Source organism: Sander vitreus, chromosome 8 (genome assembly GCF_031162955.1).
Source record: "Sander vitreus isolate 19-12246 chromosome 8, sanVit1, whole genome shotgun sequence".
Lineage (NCBI taxonomy): Eukaryota > Metazoa > Chordata > Actinopteri > Perciformes > Percidae > Sander > Sander vitreus.
The window spans coordinates 35,404,381-35,425,024 of record NC_135862.1 but is presented as its reverse complement, the minus strand read 5'-3'; the positions used below and the strand labels follow the sequence as shown (position 1 = coordinate 35,425,024).

Here is a 20,644-nt window from a genome sequence, read left to right as displayed (position 1 = left end):
TTAATAAATGCATTCAGAATGACATCATCTCAATAACTCAGTCACTCAGTTTTTCCAGTATTTGGTGCGTGGCAGGTGGTAATTGCAGACTTCTCACTCTGCACAACAGTTCATATAAGTGATCTAAATATGCATGCTGTGGCTACACTTTGTTTATAACAAAAATAAAGTGACAGTTAACATTTTCCATTTTCAAAGCCTATCTTACCACAGACTATGCAAAAGGGTTATTTGTATGACCACAGAAGTAACACAGGCAGTAAACATTGTGACAGCACGTAGATGCTTAGACAGTCTGCAATAAGATCCCATGCAGATATTTGTAAAATCAGGACTAAAATAAAATACTGCTTCTCTACCAAGATAGCCATCCCTTCATTATCTCCAGTTGTGTGTTAGAAATGACTGAGTTGGACTACTGGAAAAGGTTGCCATTTTATGTAATCAAATTACACACATCAAGGCAAAAAACATCCACACATACATCTCACCCCCCCCCCCCCGAGCGGCCTAAAAACCCTAAGGTTACCCATCTGTAGTGATAGAACAGAAACAAAACAAGCAGCTGTTAGGAATCTTTACTTGATACATGTTTAAACAATTAATCAACAACCACATTTCGGCAACCAACTATTCATATTCATAGATCAATGAATTTCCATCAAAAATCCACTTTTTAATCAACGGTTTCAGTACTGTGATAAAACACCAAGTGATCATGAACACACTGTCAAATTTTCAAGATTACATAAAACTCCTACAATGGGACAAAATAAATAAAATGTATACTCCACACAGGGCAGGGTTTCCCCCAGTGTATTGCAAGCCCGGAGGCCTCAGCCACTGGAAATTATTTTGTAATGTATTTTTAAGACATTTATTAAACTACAGTTACAGCGGGGGGGCTCGGTTGGAAACTTAGATATAGTTGTATTTTCAAATCTCCAATTAGCTTTCAGCACCGACTTAATGTAGGGCCCTATGGAATCTTATAGCTTTTTAAAATTCTGAATTTCGCGATCTGTCCATGATTCTGTCATCACAGAAACGATTATGCTCTACATTAATGCTGCCATCAGTCTGCAGGGTTTTTCCTGACTCAGAATGGGCCTTTGGGGGGACACATATCAAGCTGAGGGTCCTTCCCAGGAAATATTGAGTGCCAAACACTTAATTTCCTGCATTCTGATACATTTTTGAGCACAAATTTATGTTGGAAAGATCTTTATTTAAGTAAAGGAAAACCCAAAACTCAGGAGGCGGGTGACAATTCAAAAAAGAATAAAGTACAATGGAATATAATGCAGTAAGAGGGCTTTTAGATTAGGGACCTGGGCCCGGATCCGAGTAAACTTGACCCCAAAGTCCAGTCCGTTTAAACACCGCGTACCATACCCAAGAGTTGGTTGATCCGAAAAACCACGGCGAGAAGTTTTTAACCGGTTAGAAATCTGTCTCAATTCAATCCTAATGCAACTATATCAGCAGCGGCTACTCCTCTCAATGTTTTTGCGCTTGTACATTTTCCTTTGGCTCAGACTGAAACCTCTTTGGGGGGTGCCAAAAATTCCTCTATACAAAAAAAAGACACTTGCCACCGGGCTGAACAACTTTCCTGGGGGAAACCCTGCAGGGTCATCGAAATGAAAATGAATGTAAAAGTCAGCGCTGCCGTCGTGCAGCAGACTTAAGTTCTGGCCAGTCTCTGTATCTTTTAGATGCAGGTCAGGGCTGTATATCGGTGATCTTCCTCTTACGGTAGTTGAGAACCAGGCTGGAGGCGGTGAGTTGGGAGGCCTGGCCCTTCTCCCAGCTCTGGAAGCTGTTGAGGCCGCTCTGGCCCGACGTGAACAGAGCCTTCTCCAGGCAGTCCAGACGCTCCACCAGCGCAGACGTGTCCTCGTTGTAGGCATTCTGGGAGGAGTCCATGTTCCGTCTGAAGCGACCAATGAACGTCTGGACGATGACAATGTGGACAGTTTGCCACCCATTAGATCAGAAGACAAAGACAGCACATATATAGGGTTAGGATTGGGCATCGAGAACCTGTTCCAACTTGGAATCCTTTCAAAAATTACAGTTCCAATGGAATCGCCGTTGAATGAAATCGTGGTTTAGAATCTGATCATCGGTTCCAAATTCAACACAAGCAACCAAGTTTTGGTTTCCATAGCAACCACCTTACCTCCAGGCGCTAGTTGTGTTGCAGCCATGGAGCACAGTAAGCTGCGCTCTAAAGTGTGGCTTTATTTTACGTTCAAAAAGTAAAGGTAAAACTGTAAATCACCATTGTATCAACGTGTCTAATCGCAATTTTTTTCTACATAATCACTGTTTCTTTGTTTAACTGCAATTAATTGCTAACAATAGCTAAGGTCCTAAGGTGTATAGCTGTTGACTGTAATTGTCAATTTTATGTTTATTTCAGAAAGAAATTAAGGCTGTCAGCATTAACGCGTTCATTTTTAAAAAAAAATTGTATTAATCGCATGCCACCATTTATTAATTTATTCTCACTTCACTCAGCTTTGCGTCGTGCCTAACAGGTCGGCCACTTCTGACACCATGTCATGAACGGTAATAATTGATAAAGAATCCGTTAGTCCAACCTGCTTCTTTATTGACGAGCGTACACGTTTTTACTGCCCATTACAGGCGCGCACCCAAAACGTCACAACCGCGACTACGGTGGCCTGCAGTCACTTATCATTACACTAGGGCTGTCAGCATTAACGCGTTAATCGCGATGCGATTAAGGGCCGAGCATAATGCGTTAATTTTTTTTAATCGTATTAATCGCATGCCACCATTTATTAATTTATTCTCACTTCACTCGGCTTTACGTCGTGCCTAACAGGATACTATTTTGCCGTACTTCCTCCTAACGCATCCTGCTGCTGCAGGAATAGCAACGCAGATTTCGGTGCCTCATTCTGGTGCCACTGATATGTCTGCTCTTCTCTCTGCTGCTCTGAAACAGACGTTACAGGAAACAGAAACACCGCTGCACATGACGCTAGTTAACACTATACTCAACAGCAGCTAATGTTAGCCTACCGCTAGCTAGTTAACACTATACTCAACAGCAGCTAACGTTAGCCTACCGCTAGCTAGTTAACACTATACTCGACAGCAGCTAACGTTAGCCTACCGCTAGCTAGTCAACACTATACTCAACAGCAGCTAACATTAGCCTACCACTAGCTAGTAGCTGAATTAAACACAGTTCAAATGCTGACAGCTAACGCTAAACGGTGTAAAGTGTGACTGTGTTTTACTGTAGAGGATTCAACACCGGGATGTAACAATCTGCAGCTGCCGTCGGAGAAACACAGACGGTGCGTTTAATGAAACTGGTAATTTACAGACTCATGGTGCATTCAAAGTTGTTGTTAAATTCTAATGCGTGACTAGATTAAATATATAATAAACAAATACAAATCTTACAATCAACTTCATAAAGTAACTTTCTTTGCATTCATTTTATTCCCAATCAAGATCCACTGGTAATAATGGCTTTCATTGTTAATATGGACTTAAAAACTGTTCTGAAATGCAAAATAATAGAATTTTAATCACGTGATAAAACATGCGATTAATCGCAATTAACTACAGAAATTCTACGATTAATCGCGATTAAGAAAATGTAATCGTTTGACAGACCTAAAAAAATACATTGTTTTATGATGATAAAGAGGCGTAGTTTACTTCATAGGCTGTTCTTACATTATCTGGGTCACATAACAGTAATATATAACCAAAAGATGTATCCTGGGATTTATTCAAAACTGTATTTGTTTGAAAAAGAAATGCAAAAAGACATGGTTTTAAATTTGACTGAAAGAGACAATTAATTGTCCATTAAAATTTGGAATTGTTGAACCTCTAGTTCGTGACCAAGCAAGCAGTCACCTTTGATGTAAAATGTCATGTTAAACTTCAGATATGCATTATTTCATGTAACCTGCCTTTAGGCAAAACTGAATATTGAAACATTAAAGCTGTGCTAAGAACTGGTTCTAACATTTTACAAGTGCAGCCGGTATATAGTCTATAAACCTGCAATCAAAATGGAAAAAAACCTAATTTCTCCCTTGATATTTTGGTTTCTTCAGTCTTCACAGTGCCTTTGTCACATCTTAAAGCGTCTCTATAGATATGCAGTTGTGCGTAATTTAAATGAATGAATGTAGCACCAGCAGTGCATCTGAACGCAGGCTGCATGCATAAAACATCACATAAACACACTAGTTATGGAAATGGGGCTGATATCCAATAACAGACCTTTACTGTACGCAAAACCGATCATGGTTACTGACATGCATAGTAACCACAGGCCCATTCTGAGTCAGGAAAAACCCTGTTAGGGTGTGTAAGGCTGTGGAGAAGTCTTACAGTGTGCAACAACCCTCTGTTTCAGTTTGACTGTCAGACAGATTAGAGATAATCTGCCTGGTAACAGCTGAACCAGACAACCAGTAGTCTGTTGAGTGTTCTGATCTGATTGCACCCCCTAGTTGTAATGTAGTAAATAACACTGGCTGCGTTTGTTTTGAGTCGGCATTGTGTCTGTGGGTCTATGACATTTTGTAGCAAATCATCTGGGCTGCAAAACGTGCTCATATTAAATGTGGCCACACATTTATTAAGAATCTAAATGTTACTATCAGCCACACAACATGTGTTCTATACTGAATAAGCCTTTAAATCAGACAAATGGCAGTTAAAATCCCTGCAATTCAAAATCAATAAAAACTTTATATAAAACGTCATCATGTTGAGTCGATTCTGAACCAATCAGCTATTAGATCAGCTGAGAGGCCGGCGTTTCCCAGCATGCCCTGGGTCCGCCTGGGTCTTGCAGTCGGTGAAAAGCAACTGCGCTGCCTGCGTCTCAGAACTGCGGCAGCCTTGATCTGGTGAGGTTATTGTTGCGCACGTGTGCATGACGTCAGAGCAAGTCAAGATCAAGTCGGACACAAATCTAACCGGCATGCATTGGGCGGCGATCGCCGGTGATCGATTTTGCGCAGACCTGGCTCATCTCCAACAAGTCTAGTGTTCGGCTAAGTGCTGGATCTTCACAATCTTACAGCACCTTTAATGGGGTTTGCAGAGACATGCGGCGTTCTTGATGAAGTAAATAAATCATTACGACATGTAATATGTGTAACAAGGACCCATGTGGAATTTTAATATTCATTACATGTTAGTGGTCTTTCAGTGTAGACCTGGGTACTATTATAAACTGTTTTCATGCCAATACCAACGATGAGCTTTGACATTCAATCATGTTTAATTAACTTGTGTTGATGTCTGTGCATGTTGTTCACCTGCAGCAGCGTCTGTGCGATCTCGGGGTTCTCCGGGCTATCGAAGTGCAGCATCTGGGACCCCAGGCCGTAGTAGTAAGGCCCCATCTTATGCAGATCCACCACATTGGGGTCAGCGTTGAACACCGTCCTCCAGCCCTCTCTGTACACCTTCGGAAGCTCCACTGACAACACTCTCCTCTTCTTCTCGTACAGACCCTTGGACAGCCACAACGGAAGCTCCATCTTTGTACCCTGAGATGAAGAAAATGGACTTCAGAGTTGGAGTAGTAAGATTTATTTTATAAGGACAATGCGGATTAATCAACATTTCTGGAAATGTGCCAGTGTTAGTCAGATGGCTAATTTTCAACTGTAGTCCTAGTTACCCAGCATGCATGTCTTTATGGAGGGAGGAAACCTGAGCACCCAGAGGAAACCCACACAAACACGGGGGGAACATGCTAACTCCACACAGAAAAGCCCTGCCCGGACCAGGGATCGAACTCTGCAGTGCCTACTTGCTGTGAGGCAGCAGTGCTAAACACTGAGCCACCGTACCGCCCACAGTAGTTCATTCAGTCATCATAAAAACAATAATTATATACTGTACTGAACTAATCTTCTACACTCCTGCACCACCTAGCCTATGCATAAGAAGCTAGGGCTGGGCAATATATCGATATTATATCGATATTGATATATGAGGCTAGATATCGTCTTAAATTTTGGATATCGTAATATCCCGATATGACACAAGTGTTGTCTTTTCCTAGTTTTGAAGGCTGCATTACAGTAGAGTGATGTCATTTTCCAAACACACCAGACTGTTCTAGCTGTTCTGTTATTTGTCTTTACCCACATAGTTATTATATCAACATAACTGGTGATTATTTATCAAAAATCTCATTGTGTAAATATTTTGTGAAAGCACCAATTGTCAACCCTACAATATCGCCACAATATCGATATATTTGGTCAAAAAAATTGGGATATGTGATTTTCTCCATATCGTCCAGCTCTATAAGAAGCTACTCTTTTATATTTGTTTCTTATTCGGTTGCATGTTTACTTACGAAAAGGAGCTTTACACACATTATCAGAGCTGAATATTTCATGACTGCAGTGTTATATTTTATGTAGTCTTGATTTAGGTGTACAGTGCTCATTTACATTTAAAAGGGTTGTAAATCTGGTTGTCCAAGTTAATTGTAGCAAACCAAAGTGAACTTTATTCAAATAAAATGTAATTTAGTATCTATCTCCATTGATCCTCTTGGTTTGTTTGCTGCTTTCATGGCTGTCCTAACGTTACAGCTAGTAGCGCGCTGGCTTTACGTTTTTACAGGTATATCTGGCAACCCGGTCTGGCTGTCAAACTGGGCAGTTGATAACAACACACAGACCAAAACACAGACAGACATTTCAAAAGGAGAAAATACTGGCATTAGCATTGTTGTCAGAAAAGATAGTACTTCAACTTCGCATGTTTCCTTAATATCTCATGACGCATTGGGGTCATTTTTGGATTTATTACAGTAAATATATTACATATTGGACCTTTAATGCTGGGTCCTGAAAAACATAACTTAAGTATCTACTATGAACTGTGACGCAACGTTGAAATTATATTGACGTGAGTGTTATTTAATTTCCATTTAGGCTAGGCAGCTTTATATAACGTTAGGCCTATAGCTTTAGTTTATATTATATTGCTTTTATGTCCTTCACTATTGATTGTTGCTGCACGGAAGCATATTACGTTACCTCCAGGATAATAAAAAAAGTTGAAGTTTTTGGTAAGTAAAAACATGTCGAATTGAAAAGTGGTCATATTTTTAAGCTGTCTTCTACCACACGTGCCAATGCCAATACAGTATGGTAACGTTAATGTTGAACTGCAAAATAGTGAATGAGGTTTGGCGTAACTTTCTTTACACAACAAAAACGACCTGTATCTGGGGTACTTTTAGTTGTATTTCTGAAAGACACTAAACAAATACATTGACAACATTGTAACTATTACGATGGCATTTTCTTTAGTAACTTTACCGACCTCCGGTATGTCCTGCGAGTCACTCGACTTCTCCAGAAATCCCAGCCGGGGAAAACTGCACTCTGTCCGGATGGGAAGTCGCTCATGAGAGAGTACAATATCGTCGAGAGACAGGAAATTCTCCCCCATCCCCACCCCAGGTTGTACAGGTAGATATGACTGTGTATCCATTGTGTGCCCGAATGAGACCGAAAGTAGTAGCTTTATATCAAGTAGCTATATGCTGAAAATACTGAAATTGTGTGCAGGGACCTCTGCTGTTGTGTTTACAAGTCTTCTTCCTCCTTGCTATTTTGGCGCCAGGACCTGTTGACCAATCAGAGCGCTGCTGTCAGATCTAGCGCAGAGCAATCGATTCAATCTGAGTCGAACTGAGTCAAGAATATCTGTTGTCCGTGCTTTTACGATGTTTTCCTGCATTATATACATGTTGCTGTTTTTAAAAAGAGTTATCTTAAAGCTGGTTTGAATTCAAATACAATATGTTGCATTAGGGAAAAAAAGAATGCCCTTACTATGATGCAAACGTTTCCAACAGTGAAATGAATAACAAAATTAAATTCAGGTGCAATTACAAATGTAGCCCTTAGAGGTCAGAATATTACCATTCCAAATGTAAAGCCCCCTTGTGTGCTGTTAGTGTATAGAGTCAATGGTCCTGTTTTAGGAATGTTTATCAGTCAGGAAGCTTTGTCAAATTGGAAAATGACAGCTAGCTCATACTGTAATCTTGTATTTTCCAATCTTTTAGGGTACCATCACTTTACTTTACACATTCCTTGTGATATTTACATACTTTTACTTAAGTAATATTTTCAATGCAGGACTTTTACTTGTAATAGAGTATTTTTTACAGTGTGGTTTTAGTACTTTTACTTAGGTAAAGGATCAGAGTACTTCTTCCACCACTGCTTATAATGCACTTATAAAGTAAAGTTTATGAAAAGGCTCATGATATACAGTACGTCCCCAACTTTACCGTCCATCTTTTACAGGAAATAGACAGTATGAGTGCCGAGCAGCCATTGTTGTGTCAATAGTTAACTCCCAGCTTGTCACATCTGAGGCAGTTTGCCGGTCAGCCCCTTTCAAAGACGACTTCCTGGTTTTAACCAGTGCTGGAATGGAACTAAGTACATTTACTCAGGTACTGTACTTAAGTACAAAATGGAAGTACTTGTACTTTACTTGAGTCTTTTCTGTTCATGCCACTTTCTACTTCTACTTCGCTACATTTCAGAGAGAAATATTGTACTTTTTACTCCACTACATTCATCTGTTACAGCTTTAGTTACTAGTTACTTTACACATTAAGATTTTTGCACAAAAGTAGTTTTAGTCGTGCGAGCGAAAACTCCGATTGGACAGATAGTCTAGCTAGCTGTCTGGATTTACCCTGCAGAGATCTGAGGAGCAGTTAACCATAGTCCAAAGGAAGAGGAAGGGGACGGAAATTCGAGGAAAAAAAAGGACATACGGCAGAATTTCCTGCAACAGGGTAATCCCAGAAGTGGAAGGTCGTAGATATAAACTATATCATATCATATCACTACGTTCATTCTAAGTGGAGGTGATGTGATGTGTAAACATTTAAGGTTAGTATTTTGCCAACTTAGTTGTGCCGTAGTACCTGAAAGCTAAGAATGCTGGGATACCTGTTGTACGTTGAACATGTTGTTGAAAAGTAAAGCCGCCTTCTGCTATATGCTAATCTGTCTCACGTGCATTATTTATAAGAAGTCGTTTCCATGTTGAGAAATGTTGAGGAAATTGTTTTTTTTACAGATTTTACAGCGGGGAAAAATTAGTTTTGAAACAGCAGCTCCTTGCATCTCACAACTCTCTCACCATGGCAACAATTACTGGCATCCGACATGTTCAATAAGCAGTAGAAGTGGACAGTTTTACCCATATACTATACCAATAAACATGTCCCTTCAAGGCCTATTTCTTGTCAAACGGCATTCTGGGAACTGTAGTAAAACTAAAAACTAAGCTAAATGAAAGGATTTACACACAGGCTGTTTAGAGAAAGAGGATACCTCACATTCAATCCCCAAATAACCCTTGGAGTGTGTTGAACATTTCTGACTGGTGTAAGAGTAGAAAATAACTCAAGGGTGGGCTTTTCCCAATATTTAACTGTTACACCATGTCCCATTAATATACAGCTACATGGTATAATACATGCTGTGTGTCTATAGGCCGGCAATTATCCAAGGATTAAGATGTTTCTGGGTCACAGAAGGAATGTTAATGAAAATAGAGTCATCTAGCACATTTTATTCCACCATTTGTTTACAGTAGCTTTGTAAATGCAGTTTGTTTGTATGTTCATTTGTAGAAGTCTTCATACATCAGCTCTTGGCATTCTGAAGAGTGGGTAACACCTCACATGATTGAAATATTAAACAAATATTGTTAAATATGAACAAATGAATAAATAAGCCCCATCCAGTGGATCCACAGTGGGACTACAGAGTCCTTTTTCGGGTCTGAGTGGCTCGCGTCTCCAGTCGCAGTCAGCCAGACCTCCTCCAGCAGAAACACAATGTGGGGAACCGACAGTAGCATAGACCAAGAGGCGCCTTTAGAATCACACACGCAGATACACATGCACAGAGACACACACACACACACACACACACACACACACTCTCTCTCACACTTGAGACTCTCACGAGAAAATGACTAATCATGATCACATGAAAAAATCTGGCAGATCTAAAAAGAAAGAACCCCAGAGAGAGGTTAGGTGTGTAATTTACAATATGTCATGTCGCCTCTCTGTAGCTGTAAACATCAGCAAAGTAAAGGGAGGACTGCCAGTCGCGCGCGCACACACACACACACACACACACACACACACACACACAAACACAGGGAACATGGACATCTAGACTGTAAACATTTCAATACACACACACACACACACACACACACATAGCACTGTCCCAGTCAGCCCTCTACACTGACCTTTCACGCTGCAAGCACACACACACACACACACACACACACACACACACACACACACACACACACACACACACACACACACACACATATTAGGCTTCAGCAAAAGCTATGTTGTCACAGTTCCAAGCTCAGACACACACACACACACACACACACACACACATAGTGTACATACACATACCGGGTGAAGCCTGACACTGGAGCATCCCAAACACACACATTACACAGTAGGAGCGTAAACTACACTGCTCTCTCCCAATCAGAACTGAGCATGCTCAGACTGTTCCTCTCCACCCCCAGTCCATCTTTAGATCCCCCGATCTCTATTCTGTAAATAGACAAGCTGACATCTCAGTTTGTTTGTTCTGTGTTGCACCATCCCTCCCTCCCTCCCCGCCCGCCCTGGTGTGCACAAACCAGATCTAAGAAGCATTTTGGGGACTTTCGGATTTGAGTTATATTGGCAAGGAAGGGTGCAGAACTGAACTGCTTTGAGTGGATGTCACCGAGTTGGAGTCCTGTTGTGAGATGAGAGGCCCTACCAAATCATTTCAAAGGTCTGATCTCAAAGCAAGCTTCTGCAGCTTAACAATCGTCAATCGCTTGGTTTCCTCCTCCTCTTTCTCATGCTTGCCGTCTTCCTTCTTGCTCGTGTAGTTTCCTTCATCTTCCCTCCTGTCCCCTCCCTGCTCTGCTTCCTCTCCTCTCCCCCAGTTAAGGCCATGGGGGGGGGGCTGGACACTAAAGACTGACAGGCCTGGATCCAGATACAAGATGGACGGCTAGCTGCTGGAGGTCTGCGAGAATCCTGAGCATGTCAGGGAGGCCGATGAAGCCCTTTAAGGGGACTGTTAGCCTGGAGAATTGGGAGGGGGACAGAAGGAAGGGCGGGCGGGCGGGCGGGGGGGGGGTAAGCAGTTTCTTCAGCAGATGTAATAATGTCTGCCCTTTAATGTGTATGATGGTTTGGACAGTCACGATTTCTGGGTTCAGCTCACAAGGAATAATTATCTTGGTTAGGGATGATGGATTCTGTCAGGATAAGTACGTGTTGATCGCTTTGATTGTTTCATCTGATTTGGTTGCGTCTGTGTCCAGATATCCATGGCAGGACCACGGGATGTCCTGGAGACAGAGAGGAGGAGGGATGGGGCACAGACAGACAGACAGACAGAGAGAGAGTTGGAAAATGATGCATGACTTGTAGTTATATATGGTTTTTCAAGCAGCACATTAATAGATGGAAAATGGCTTTAGTGGCTTAGATGACAATCATTTGTGTAATTTTACAGATACACATTGTATAGAGCTCTACAGTGTGGTTCCAGTTCAACATACTTATTTTATTTTACCCTAAACCTAAGTAGTTTTGGTGCCTAAACCTAACCAAACTGCGACCATTTCACTATCAGTAACCACACGTTTAAAACTGCGATTGTTACATTTAGGCCGGCTACACACTGGCTGCGTGGCGTGAGCGTGTCAGCTGCGTGGCGTGAGTGTGTCAGCTGCGTGGTGTGTCCGTTTATATTTCGGCTCCCATGTTAACAGGTTAGAGCTTACACACTGCCTGCGTGATACACACGTCTCAGGCGCGGCTAGAGCGAAGACGCGTGCATGCTAGAAATAGAACCGACGCCTATTTTTCACGCGACACGCAAGCATGTTGGAAGCGTTTCCAGGCAAAATAGAAAAGGAAAATATGTTTATATGCCATTTTGACACGAATACATATTAATAAATGACATGTTGATGTTTGAAAGTCTCTAGGTTTTGACATAAATGCAGATATAAATGTAATTTAAAAAACAATCGATTTTCTAATATTGCACCTGTCAATACAGAAATATTCTGTAGCCTATTTTGCCGTCAATACTGCCAACGTTGTCTTTGCTGTAATCAGATCATGATATATTTATGTTTAACATGGTATTTCATTTTATCAATGGTAAACATACATGTGTACAGACAAGGCTAGCAGCAGCAGCGCCACGTCAGACACGTTTCTGGTGTGTAAAGACAGAACAATCCACGCAGCCGCCACGCAGCTGACACGCAACAGAAACACCACGCTCACGTCACGCAAGCAGTGTGTAGCCGGCCTTAGATATGATGACGTGTTGATCTGCTAACACCGGTAGGGGGCGCTGTTTTAGGAAATGCTCCAGTGGGTCGTATCAGAGGGTAGGAACAGATGACCTATGTGGTGGTATGGGTTGGAGGACTTGTTGGCACAAACGTATCTTGCAATAATTAGCATTCAGACAGTAGTGTGTGTGCTGTGTGTCGCACCTTGAACAGTATTCAGAGTGGGCCTGGTGGTCAGTCAGTCAGTCAGATGGGTGTTCGGGGCAGGACCGATTGATCTCAAACCATGAGTCTATACAGCTGTGGATACACATAGACACACAGGGACAAATTATTTAGTCAAACAAGTCTATACAAAAACACTTGGAAAAAGAGAACTGAAAAAATGGACTCAGTACTACGAGTTGTTGCTAAAGTAACACAAGGTTCAAGGTTTAAAGTTCTTTATTGGTCATGTGCACAACAAAGTACTGTAATAATTGATGACTGGGTCACCAAAGGATGGACATCAGTCCTGGGGATGTCACAAGGCTTTTTAGAGCAATTAACACCAATAAGGCGACAGGCCCCGATGGCGTCTCAGCTTTCCCTTTTATGGAGACGTGTGCAGATGAACTCACACCAGCCTGGGTCTCCAAAGTCTTCCAAAGGCCAGTTGGTTCACATACAGTTCCATCAGCGGTGGAAGAAGTATTCACATCCTTAACTTAAGTAAAAGTCCTGCATTGAAAATGTGACTTAAGTTAAAGTATGTAAGGACCATCAGGAAAATGTACTTAAAATGAAAAAGTAAAAGAAAAATCCTCACATTTTAGAAACTGGAAACGATCAACACAGTTTTGTCAACTAAGTGTTTAATCGGCCAACCATTGCAGCTTCCCACGATCTCTACAAAGCTAACGTTAGCTTACATTAGCTGCTGGCTAACGTTTTACAGGGACAGGAAATCGTCTCTGTGAAGTTCGCGGACGTTTAGTATCTAAATCTATCCACGATCTCTTCAAAGCTAACGAAGCACTCAATGCAGCCTGCTCTCATATATTTATGGTAATTATCCCAAGCTATCACAGTTAATTTGACAGTGATACATCGATGTTTAGAAATGCTACACGCAGCACCTTTATTGTCGAGCGATATAATATGAATAACCTCTAAATCAAACGCAACAACTACTGTCCATCTTTAAGGAATGTCTTTTATTGGAGTGCAGTAAGTGGATTTAATTAGAAGAAGTGCAAAGTTGTATAACGGGCAGTGGTTCAAATCTGTGTGTGTGTGTGTGTGTGTGTGTGTGTGTGTGTGCATGTGCATGCGTGTGTGTGTCACCTTTTGTGGTAGATGCAGAGGCAAGGCAGTCTGGCTATGGTGTCCCCTTGCTGCAGTTCCTCTAGACAGATCACACACTCACCGGCATCCCTCGCCAACACATCATCTAAAGTGGCAGGCGCGCACACAAACACACACACACACACACACACACACACACACACACACACACACACACACACACAAACGCACACACAGCATAACACGTTTTAGTATGCACCAAAGAAAGCGACAATTTCAGACTCCGGCAGCATATCAAACAAAGCAGAGAGCAGGTTGGTGCATTACATTACACACAGTACATATAGTGGTTAGTTTCTGCATGCACCAATGAAAATGCACAAGCTGGAGTTTCAAGACGAATTAGGAGAAGAGCCTCGAATCAGTTTCCACTGTAGAAAAATAGCGTCAATCATCATATGGAAATTCTCCACTGAATTTTATTTCCACCCATTTACTTACTGTAATGAAGGCAGGCTCTTAAAGAGTATTGGATGGTCTATATACAAGATGGATACATCTCAAATTTAGTTTATAAAGTTACATTTTTCACAAGAGATATATTATTCAGTCAGATGAAGTCAAGGCTGAGCTGGGATGAAAGAAAAACTAAATGAATAAAGCAATATGGCAAATACAGATTCAACAGCACCTTGTGGATCCTGCATACTTGGATGCTCAGTACCTATACATGCACTAATGGAGCGATGTCAGAGTGAGGGGGCTGCAGCTGTCGATGGACAGACGCCCCGAGCAGTTGGGGGTTCGGTGCCTTGCTCAAGAGCACCTTGGCAGTGCCCAGGAGGTGAACTGGCACCTCTCCAGCTACCAGTCCACCTCCAAGGGCATACATTCACTGTAAACCTTTGATGTAAATCTCAGAGTATCTTACCGTTTTAATGTCATACAGGATCATACTGTAAATGGCAATGCATTCTGGGAGAAAATAATAATATTACAGCACTATCTGCGAATGTTACAGATTACAGGTATTTACTGTTAATAGTACCAATGCATCTTGGGAAAATAAAGGAACAGGCGGGAATGACACTGCAGCCAGTATATAACTGTAAATTTAAATAATACAGTAAGAAACTGTATGTCTATTTACAGTAAAATACCTTAGAATTTACAGTATGCTTACTGTAAATAAACAGTAGTTTATTCGCAAAGCTGCTGCCAGTATATTACTGTAAATTTACAGTGAAAAGTTTCACAGTGTATAATTTCCCACATGTATCTGCTGTAACATGGTATATAAACAGTACAGAGCATAGTTGAAGAAAGCATGCACTTTATGCATAGGGTGTGATTTTACAGTATCACACATTGTGAATAAATGAACTCAAAAAACAACAAAAAAAGCTTTGAAATATAGCAGAACAGCAGAACACAGTACGGCATGTTATTTCACAACACCTGATTTCACATCTGTCAGTGTGGGGCACAGCTACAAAGACTCTGCAGCCTGGATGCTGCTCCACTTTGAGATTGGCTGGTTGGTAAAGCAAAAACAGAAAGCCCAGCTTCTAATCCACAGCGAGTCAATTACTGCAAGAGCCAAGCTGGTCGCAGCTTGCTGCTCATTCTTTTGCGTGTCATCTTTTGGTACTGAACTGACTGTATTTCCCTGCTTTAAATGCTCTTCATTAGTCTTTGCAACGCATTCTCATGAACGGGTTCGTATGATATCGTATGAAAATGTATGCACACCAAAACGTATGATATCCTACGAAAGTAGGATACCAGCTGGTCACGTGACCACCATTCAATACGTTTTGCATAGTGCATTAGCCTGTGCAACATCTGTTGGCTTAAAGCCAAAGTATTTCCAAGTTACCGTGGAGGCATTACTTTTGGCCACTAAAGTTTCCTCTTCAATATCTGTTATTTCGTCTTCTCCCTGAGTAACACTCATTTTCTTATTTTTGTGCTCTTTATTTTGCTCCACCCAATCCCTTTCCTCTTTAGGTCCTTTTTCTTCTCTCACTTCTCTGATCCATTCTATTTTGCTGTCTCTATCCATTTCTTCACTTACACTGTCACTCTGTCGAAATATGGTGGTACGCTCCATAGGGTTTGTTACGTAGTGGACCCGTGCGCTGAAGTTGCATTAACATGTGTAACAAGTGGCACAGTAACTGGCCAATGAAACATGATCATTATAGCATTTCAAGCGGGCTCTAAATCGAACACAACTGAGCCACACAGCCAACGGACGGGACGAAGCGCTCCACAAAATAAACAAAATATTGCATACTTATCGCAACACTTTCAATATAATATTGCGCAACGTGATATCGCGATACTGATATTGAGTCGATATATCATGCACCCCTAGTGTCAAATCATAATTGAACTTCATACCATTTCCCCAACAATGGGGGCAAGCGTGTTATCTGAGGCAAGCTGCTTTGAAAACATAAAACACAGCAATTCATTCACACACATAAAAAAATATGTAACTTACATATAAAATATGAGAGTGTAAAGCTTTAAGAAAACATAAAAGTATGATGACACTTGCCAACTCAGTGCTGACCAACTGACAGAGGCACATTTCATCAGTCTGACAACTTCACTTGATGACATTATTAAAAGTGTAATACCACACAGCCGACACACACAACCTGTTTCACAGCCTGATGCTGCCAATATGCAAACTCTCTGCTTCTGTGGGAATTTCTGAATGTTACAGTTTAAAAAACAGTTTTTGGTTTGGAGCACAACTTGGAGGCCAACATTTATTGTGAACCTAAATTGATATGCGGGCCGGATCAAAGTTTGCGAGGGGCCGGATTTGGCCTGCAGGCCTTGAGTTTGACACCTGTGATATAGAGACTGTTCACAAGCCTTATGGCTTCTGGAATAAAACCAAACTGCCTTCTATTTGATTTACATGAAGCTAATCGCAAACACACTCTTTACTCATTGTACGCACAAAATACTGCATAATGTGTTGTTGTCAGCTGGTATTGCTAACAATGGATAACCTGGCTAGAGTCAGTTATGGTTTTGCAACTTGTTAATGGATCGCGGTTGACCCGGGAGTCGTCGTCTTCATTCCCAGTTCCGAGCTCGGACTTTGGAGGTAAATGGAACGCAGCATAAATAATGCCAAAATGAAAGTATTCAAAGACCCGACTTCATAAGTTTTATGAGGTACCTTTAAGTCACAAGAAGCACAGTGCTTTAAGCTAAATGCTAGCGCCAGCATGCTAACATACTGATGTTTAGCAGGTGTAATGTTCACTGGCTTAGTTTAGCATGTTAGTTTTGCTAACATTTACTAATCAGCAGTAAACACAAGGCAGTGTTGAGGCTGATAGGAATGTCAGTAGTTACTGGACTGGTCGGTACTGGACTGATTTAAATTTTGACGGATGATGGCGCTGGATGAAAACTCAAGCAATCACCAAAGTCATTAGAATCCATCTTCTGGAGACCACGAACATTGCCATCCCTGGAGCCCTGGCTAAAAAAAATCACATTAAACTACTCTATGTCTTCATTGTATCTAATTGTGAAAAAGGTTTCTTTTTACAGCGTTTTGAATGTAAAACTGTATCTGCTAAATTATCACTAACAACAGCTACAACAAATTACTGTCAAAAAGCCTCATGAAATAGTAATACTAAGAACTAAGTAAAGTGACAGAATTCAAGTACAGCACTCGAATGAATGCAAACACCTCTACAAAGGTTCAATCACTGTAGCACTACGCCAACCACATTACTGTAACATTTACTCATGTGGAAATGTCACACATTATTGCCTTGATACTAAAGAGAAAAGGTTCTTCAGTTGAGAGGATGTGCCAGAATGATAGTGGATAATTTCTGTCAAATGAAATATGAATGCAAAAGAAACTGCAGTTACAGAGAAATGTTCATTGAATAGGAATCTTTAATACAGATGGACAGACAGACAGAGAAACAAACAGACAGATAGACAGACAGACGGAAGAAGAGATGAATGGATGGATGGGCTGTGAGACTGTGAGACAGCATAAGACACAGAAGACATATGCTCTGACTCCAAATCAGCTTAGTTCCTCAACAAACTCCCATAACCCCACTCTCCTCCTCCCTCTCTCTATCTCTCTCCTCTTCTAACCCCCTGTCCCTTCTTCCATTGTTCACATTGGCACGTCTCTCCATCCTCTTTCACCCCCTTAAAAAACACCCAGCATCTCTCCGACAGAGTGCTCCGGATTAACTCACAGGAACCTACATTGATTGTACTTTCTGATAACAATACAGCAGCTCTACTCCTCCTCTTCCCCAAATTCACTGAGCATATAAATTCAAGCAGAAAACACTTAATCAACTCTCCAAAAGTCTGCATTTGACTGTGAGTGCAGAGTGTATTAAATCCAAAGGCAACATCTAACCCAAGCTCTTCTAATCAAGTGAAGAGTGTTGTTCAACCTTGCTTCCTTCACCTGTGAAATGTTTTTAAAAAATGAGGTCATCCGGAGTTAGAGCCTGAACTCATCATAGTCCTGCCTCAGCCCAAACTCTCTATATCGACCGTACAAAATGCAGCAGTGAGTTTGTTAACTGGAGCATATCACCTCCTCTCCACTGGACTCCCAGCGAATTTTAGCTGATTATAATATTTTATACATTAAGCCTTTCTATTCTCTTAAAGCTTGCTTTTAACCCCTTGTGTGCCTGCATCTGATCCAATATCCAGTTTCCTGGAGCTGAAACTAGGTCATTGCAGTACAACATACTGTACTACACTAAAGAACTCGTCGTATTTTGTGCACTACTAATTTTGAGGACAGGACAGGAGGTCATTAGGTTTTATCCTCTGGGAACCATAAAAAACAAAAAAAGGTCAAAGCAATCAAAGCAGTGGTTGCCAAGTTGTGGCAATGTTGGATGGACAAATGAACAGATAGATGGACTGATATTTACATCCTCAGGCAATGTTCACACTTTTTTGAAGCTGCCATTGCAACGTTTTTTTCTGCAGCTCAGAGCGTCTTTTTAAAGTTGAAAAAATGTCAACTTTTCTCCAAAAAAAAACGCACCTACGTCAAGCGCTTGACAGTTGACCAATGGAAAGCAGCGTAGCGAGACCTGTCTTTTCCATAACAAGAAAAAGATAGACTTGTGCTAGTGTGATGCACAGTGAGTTATATGATATGAGCGGGCGCTCCCTGTTCAGGGAACTCGCTTTGTTTTATCTAACGTTAGCATTAGCACCGCTCCTCTCTCTGTTCATTCTCTAGATCGCTTTGTTTTATCTAGCGCAGCTCCACAGGGCCACTTTTGGATAGCCTACTGTAGCAACAGCTGTTATAGCAACAAAAGACGCTCTCGGCTGCTTTATGGAACCAAAACGCTGCCAGGTTTTTTTTAACCTTCAAAAGCGCCTTAGTCAATAGTCTTTTTCTTGTCAAAAAAGACGCCAAGTGTGATCATGGCATTAGGCTGCTAGCACACAATGAATAAATAAAAGTTACTTATAAAAACACTGAATATTTTATATAAATAAACACTATTCATATATAGGAGTTGCTACATAACTAGATGGCTCACAGGTTCACTGTCTCCGCTACCGACGGAGAGCCTACGAGCCTCTGTAAAGCAGCAGGTTCAGTTCAAAAAAGCGACTAGCGACAAATCTAGCGACTTTCTGTAGAAGAGAGATGCCAGTATTGTTCGGCGAGCACAAGGTCTTTCTCTCTTGCGGCCGCCACAGTCACCTTTCTCTGTCACTTCTGACTGAGGAGCAGCAGCGTCATGTAAAGGGCCAGCGTGCTTCATGGCGGATCCGCCACCATCGGCGTATGTGAATGGGTAGTCTATATCGACTACGTTTCATTTATGTTTTGTTCCGTTGCGTTCTAACCTCCGGTGGATTTGTGAGGACTGTGGTTAACTGCTCCTCAGATCTCTGCAGGGTAAATCCAGACAGCTAGCTAGACTATCTGTCCAATCGGAGTTTTCTGTTGCACGACTAAAACTACTTTTGAACGTACACATGTTCAAATAAGTTCCTTCCCGAGGCTATTTTTTAGAGGCACCGTTGCTCCGTCCAGCGCTTGGCACCGCCCAAGACGACTGTGATTGGTTTAAAGAAATGCAAACAACCCCTGATTGTTTTTTTCCCCCTATCCAGGAGTGTATGTGTGGAGTGGCCAGACTCTGCAGCGCTGTGGAGAGAGGTCTGGCAATGTGAGAATATATAGGGTAGAGATGAGGGAATGATTTCTGACAGAGGGTTTTTCTAGCTTTAAAACCTTGGGGTGACTAATAGGAGTTTTATTATAAAGAGGTGTTTTATAAATTGCACTGTCCAATACAGTAGTAAATTAATAAATGAATGAATAAAAATATCACGAACGCATGTAAGAAATGAGAATATGATTGAATTTGAAGAAATGGTAATTTTGTCAAAAGTAATGTCAGTGTTTCTGCAGGTTTCACCAAGTCAAATTTAAAACTTTTTTAAAGATCTTTTTAAGACCATTATGAATTATATTTAAGACCTATATCACAACATCAAATAAAAAATGAAAACGTCAGATTTTTCAAGCCACGTATCGGTAAACTTGCACTTCCCCATTACTCAGGAATAAAATCCATTTTATGTCTGTGGTACAACCCAAAAGAGACTCGCACCAATAACCTGAAAGCTGATTGGCTGCAATATAAGTTCCATGTTGGTCTCATTTGTAGTCAGTACAGCGAAATTATATTTGGACTAGAGAAAGAATGGAATCCTGCTGGAGTATGTAAATGAGCATTAGAGGTAGTGTTACATGGACATAGGGAAGTTAAGGCCTGTTCAAAACTAAGACCTAGAAAACAATATAATTCAGCAAATTTAAGAATTCTTAAGGCCTAAAATTTTGATTTTGAAATTTTAG

General features: G+C 41.1%; 2 protein-coding genes across 2 annotated transcripts in view; both read right to left on the bottom strand.

Annotated features, from left to right (window-relative positions):
* Positions 1-563: 563 nt before the first annotated feature.
* gins3 (GINS complex subunit 3) lies at positions 564-7,679 on the bottom strand. Its single transcript, XM_078257974.1, has 3 exons — positions 7,369-7,679; positions 5,334-5,567; positions 564-1,956 (listed from the first exon to the last, which is right to left on the bottom strand). Exons 1-3 carry the CDS (start codon positions 7,537-7,539, stop codon positions 1,726-1,728), a joined length of 636 nt encoding a protein of 211 aa, XP_078114100.1. The 5' UTR covers positions 7,540-7,679; the 3' UTR covers positions 564-1,725.
* Positions 7,680-10,749: 3,070 nt separating this feature from the next.
* znrf1 (zinc and ring finger 1) overlaps positions 10,750-20,644 on the bottom strand; it is a 52,551-nt gene continuing 42,656 nt past the window's right edge. The window contains exons 3-5 of the mRNA XM_078256186.1: positions 13,759-13,864; positions 12,637-12,732; positions 10,750-11,469 (exon numbers count right to left, since the gene is read on the bottom strand). Of these exons, the coding sequence (XP_078112312.1) occupies positions 12,675-12,732; positions 13,759-13,864 (164 nt within the window). The 3' untranslated portion in view covers positions 10,750-11,469; positions 12,637-12,674. The remainder of the gene's footprint in view (positions 11,470-12,636; positions 12,733-13,758; positions 13,865-20,644) is intronic.

Bases quoted from the DNA above. Each gene is read 5' to 3' on its own strand.
- gins3 (XM_078257974.1), bottom strand. From the start codon at position 7,539: ATGGATACACAGTCATATCTACCTGTACAACCTGGGGTGGGGATGGGG. The intron at 5,568-7,368 runs GTCGGTAAAGTT...TCTTCATCTCAG, and splicing joins ACTCGCAGGACATACCGGAG to GGTACAAAGATGGAGCTTCC. The intron at 1,957-5,333 runs GTGAACAACATG...GTCATCGTCCAG, and splicing joins TCGCACAGACGCTGCTGCAG to ACGTTCATTGGTCGCTTCAG.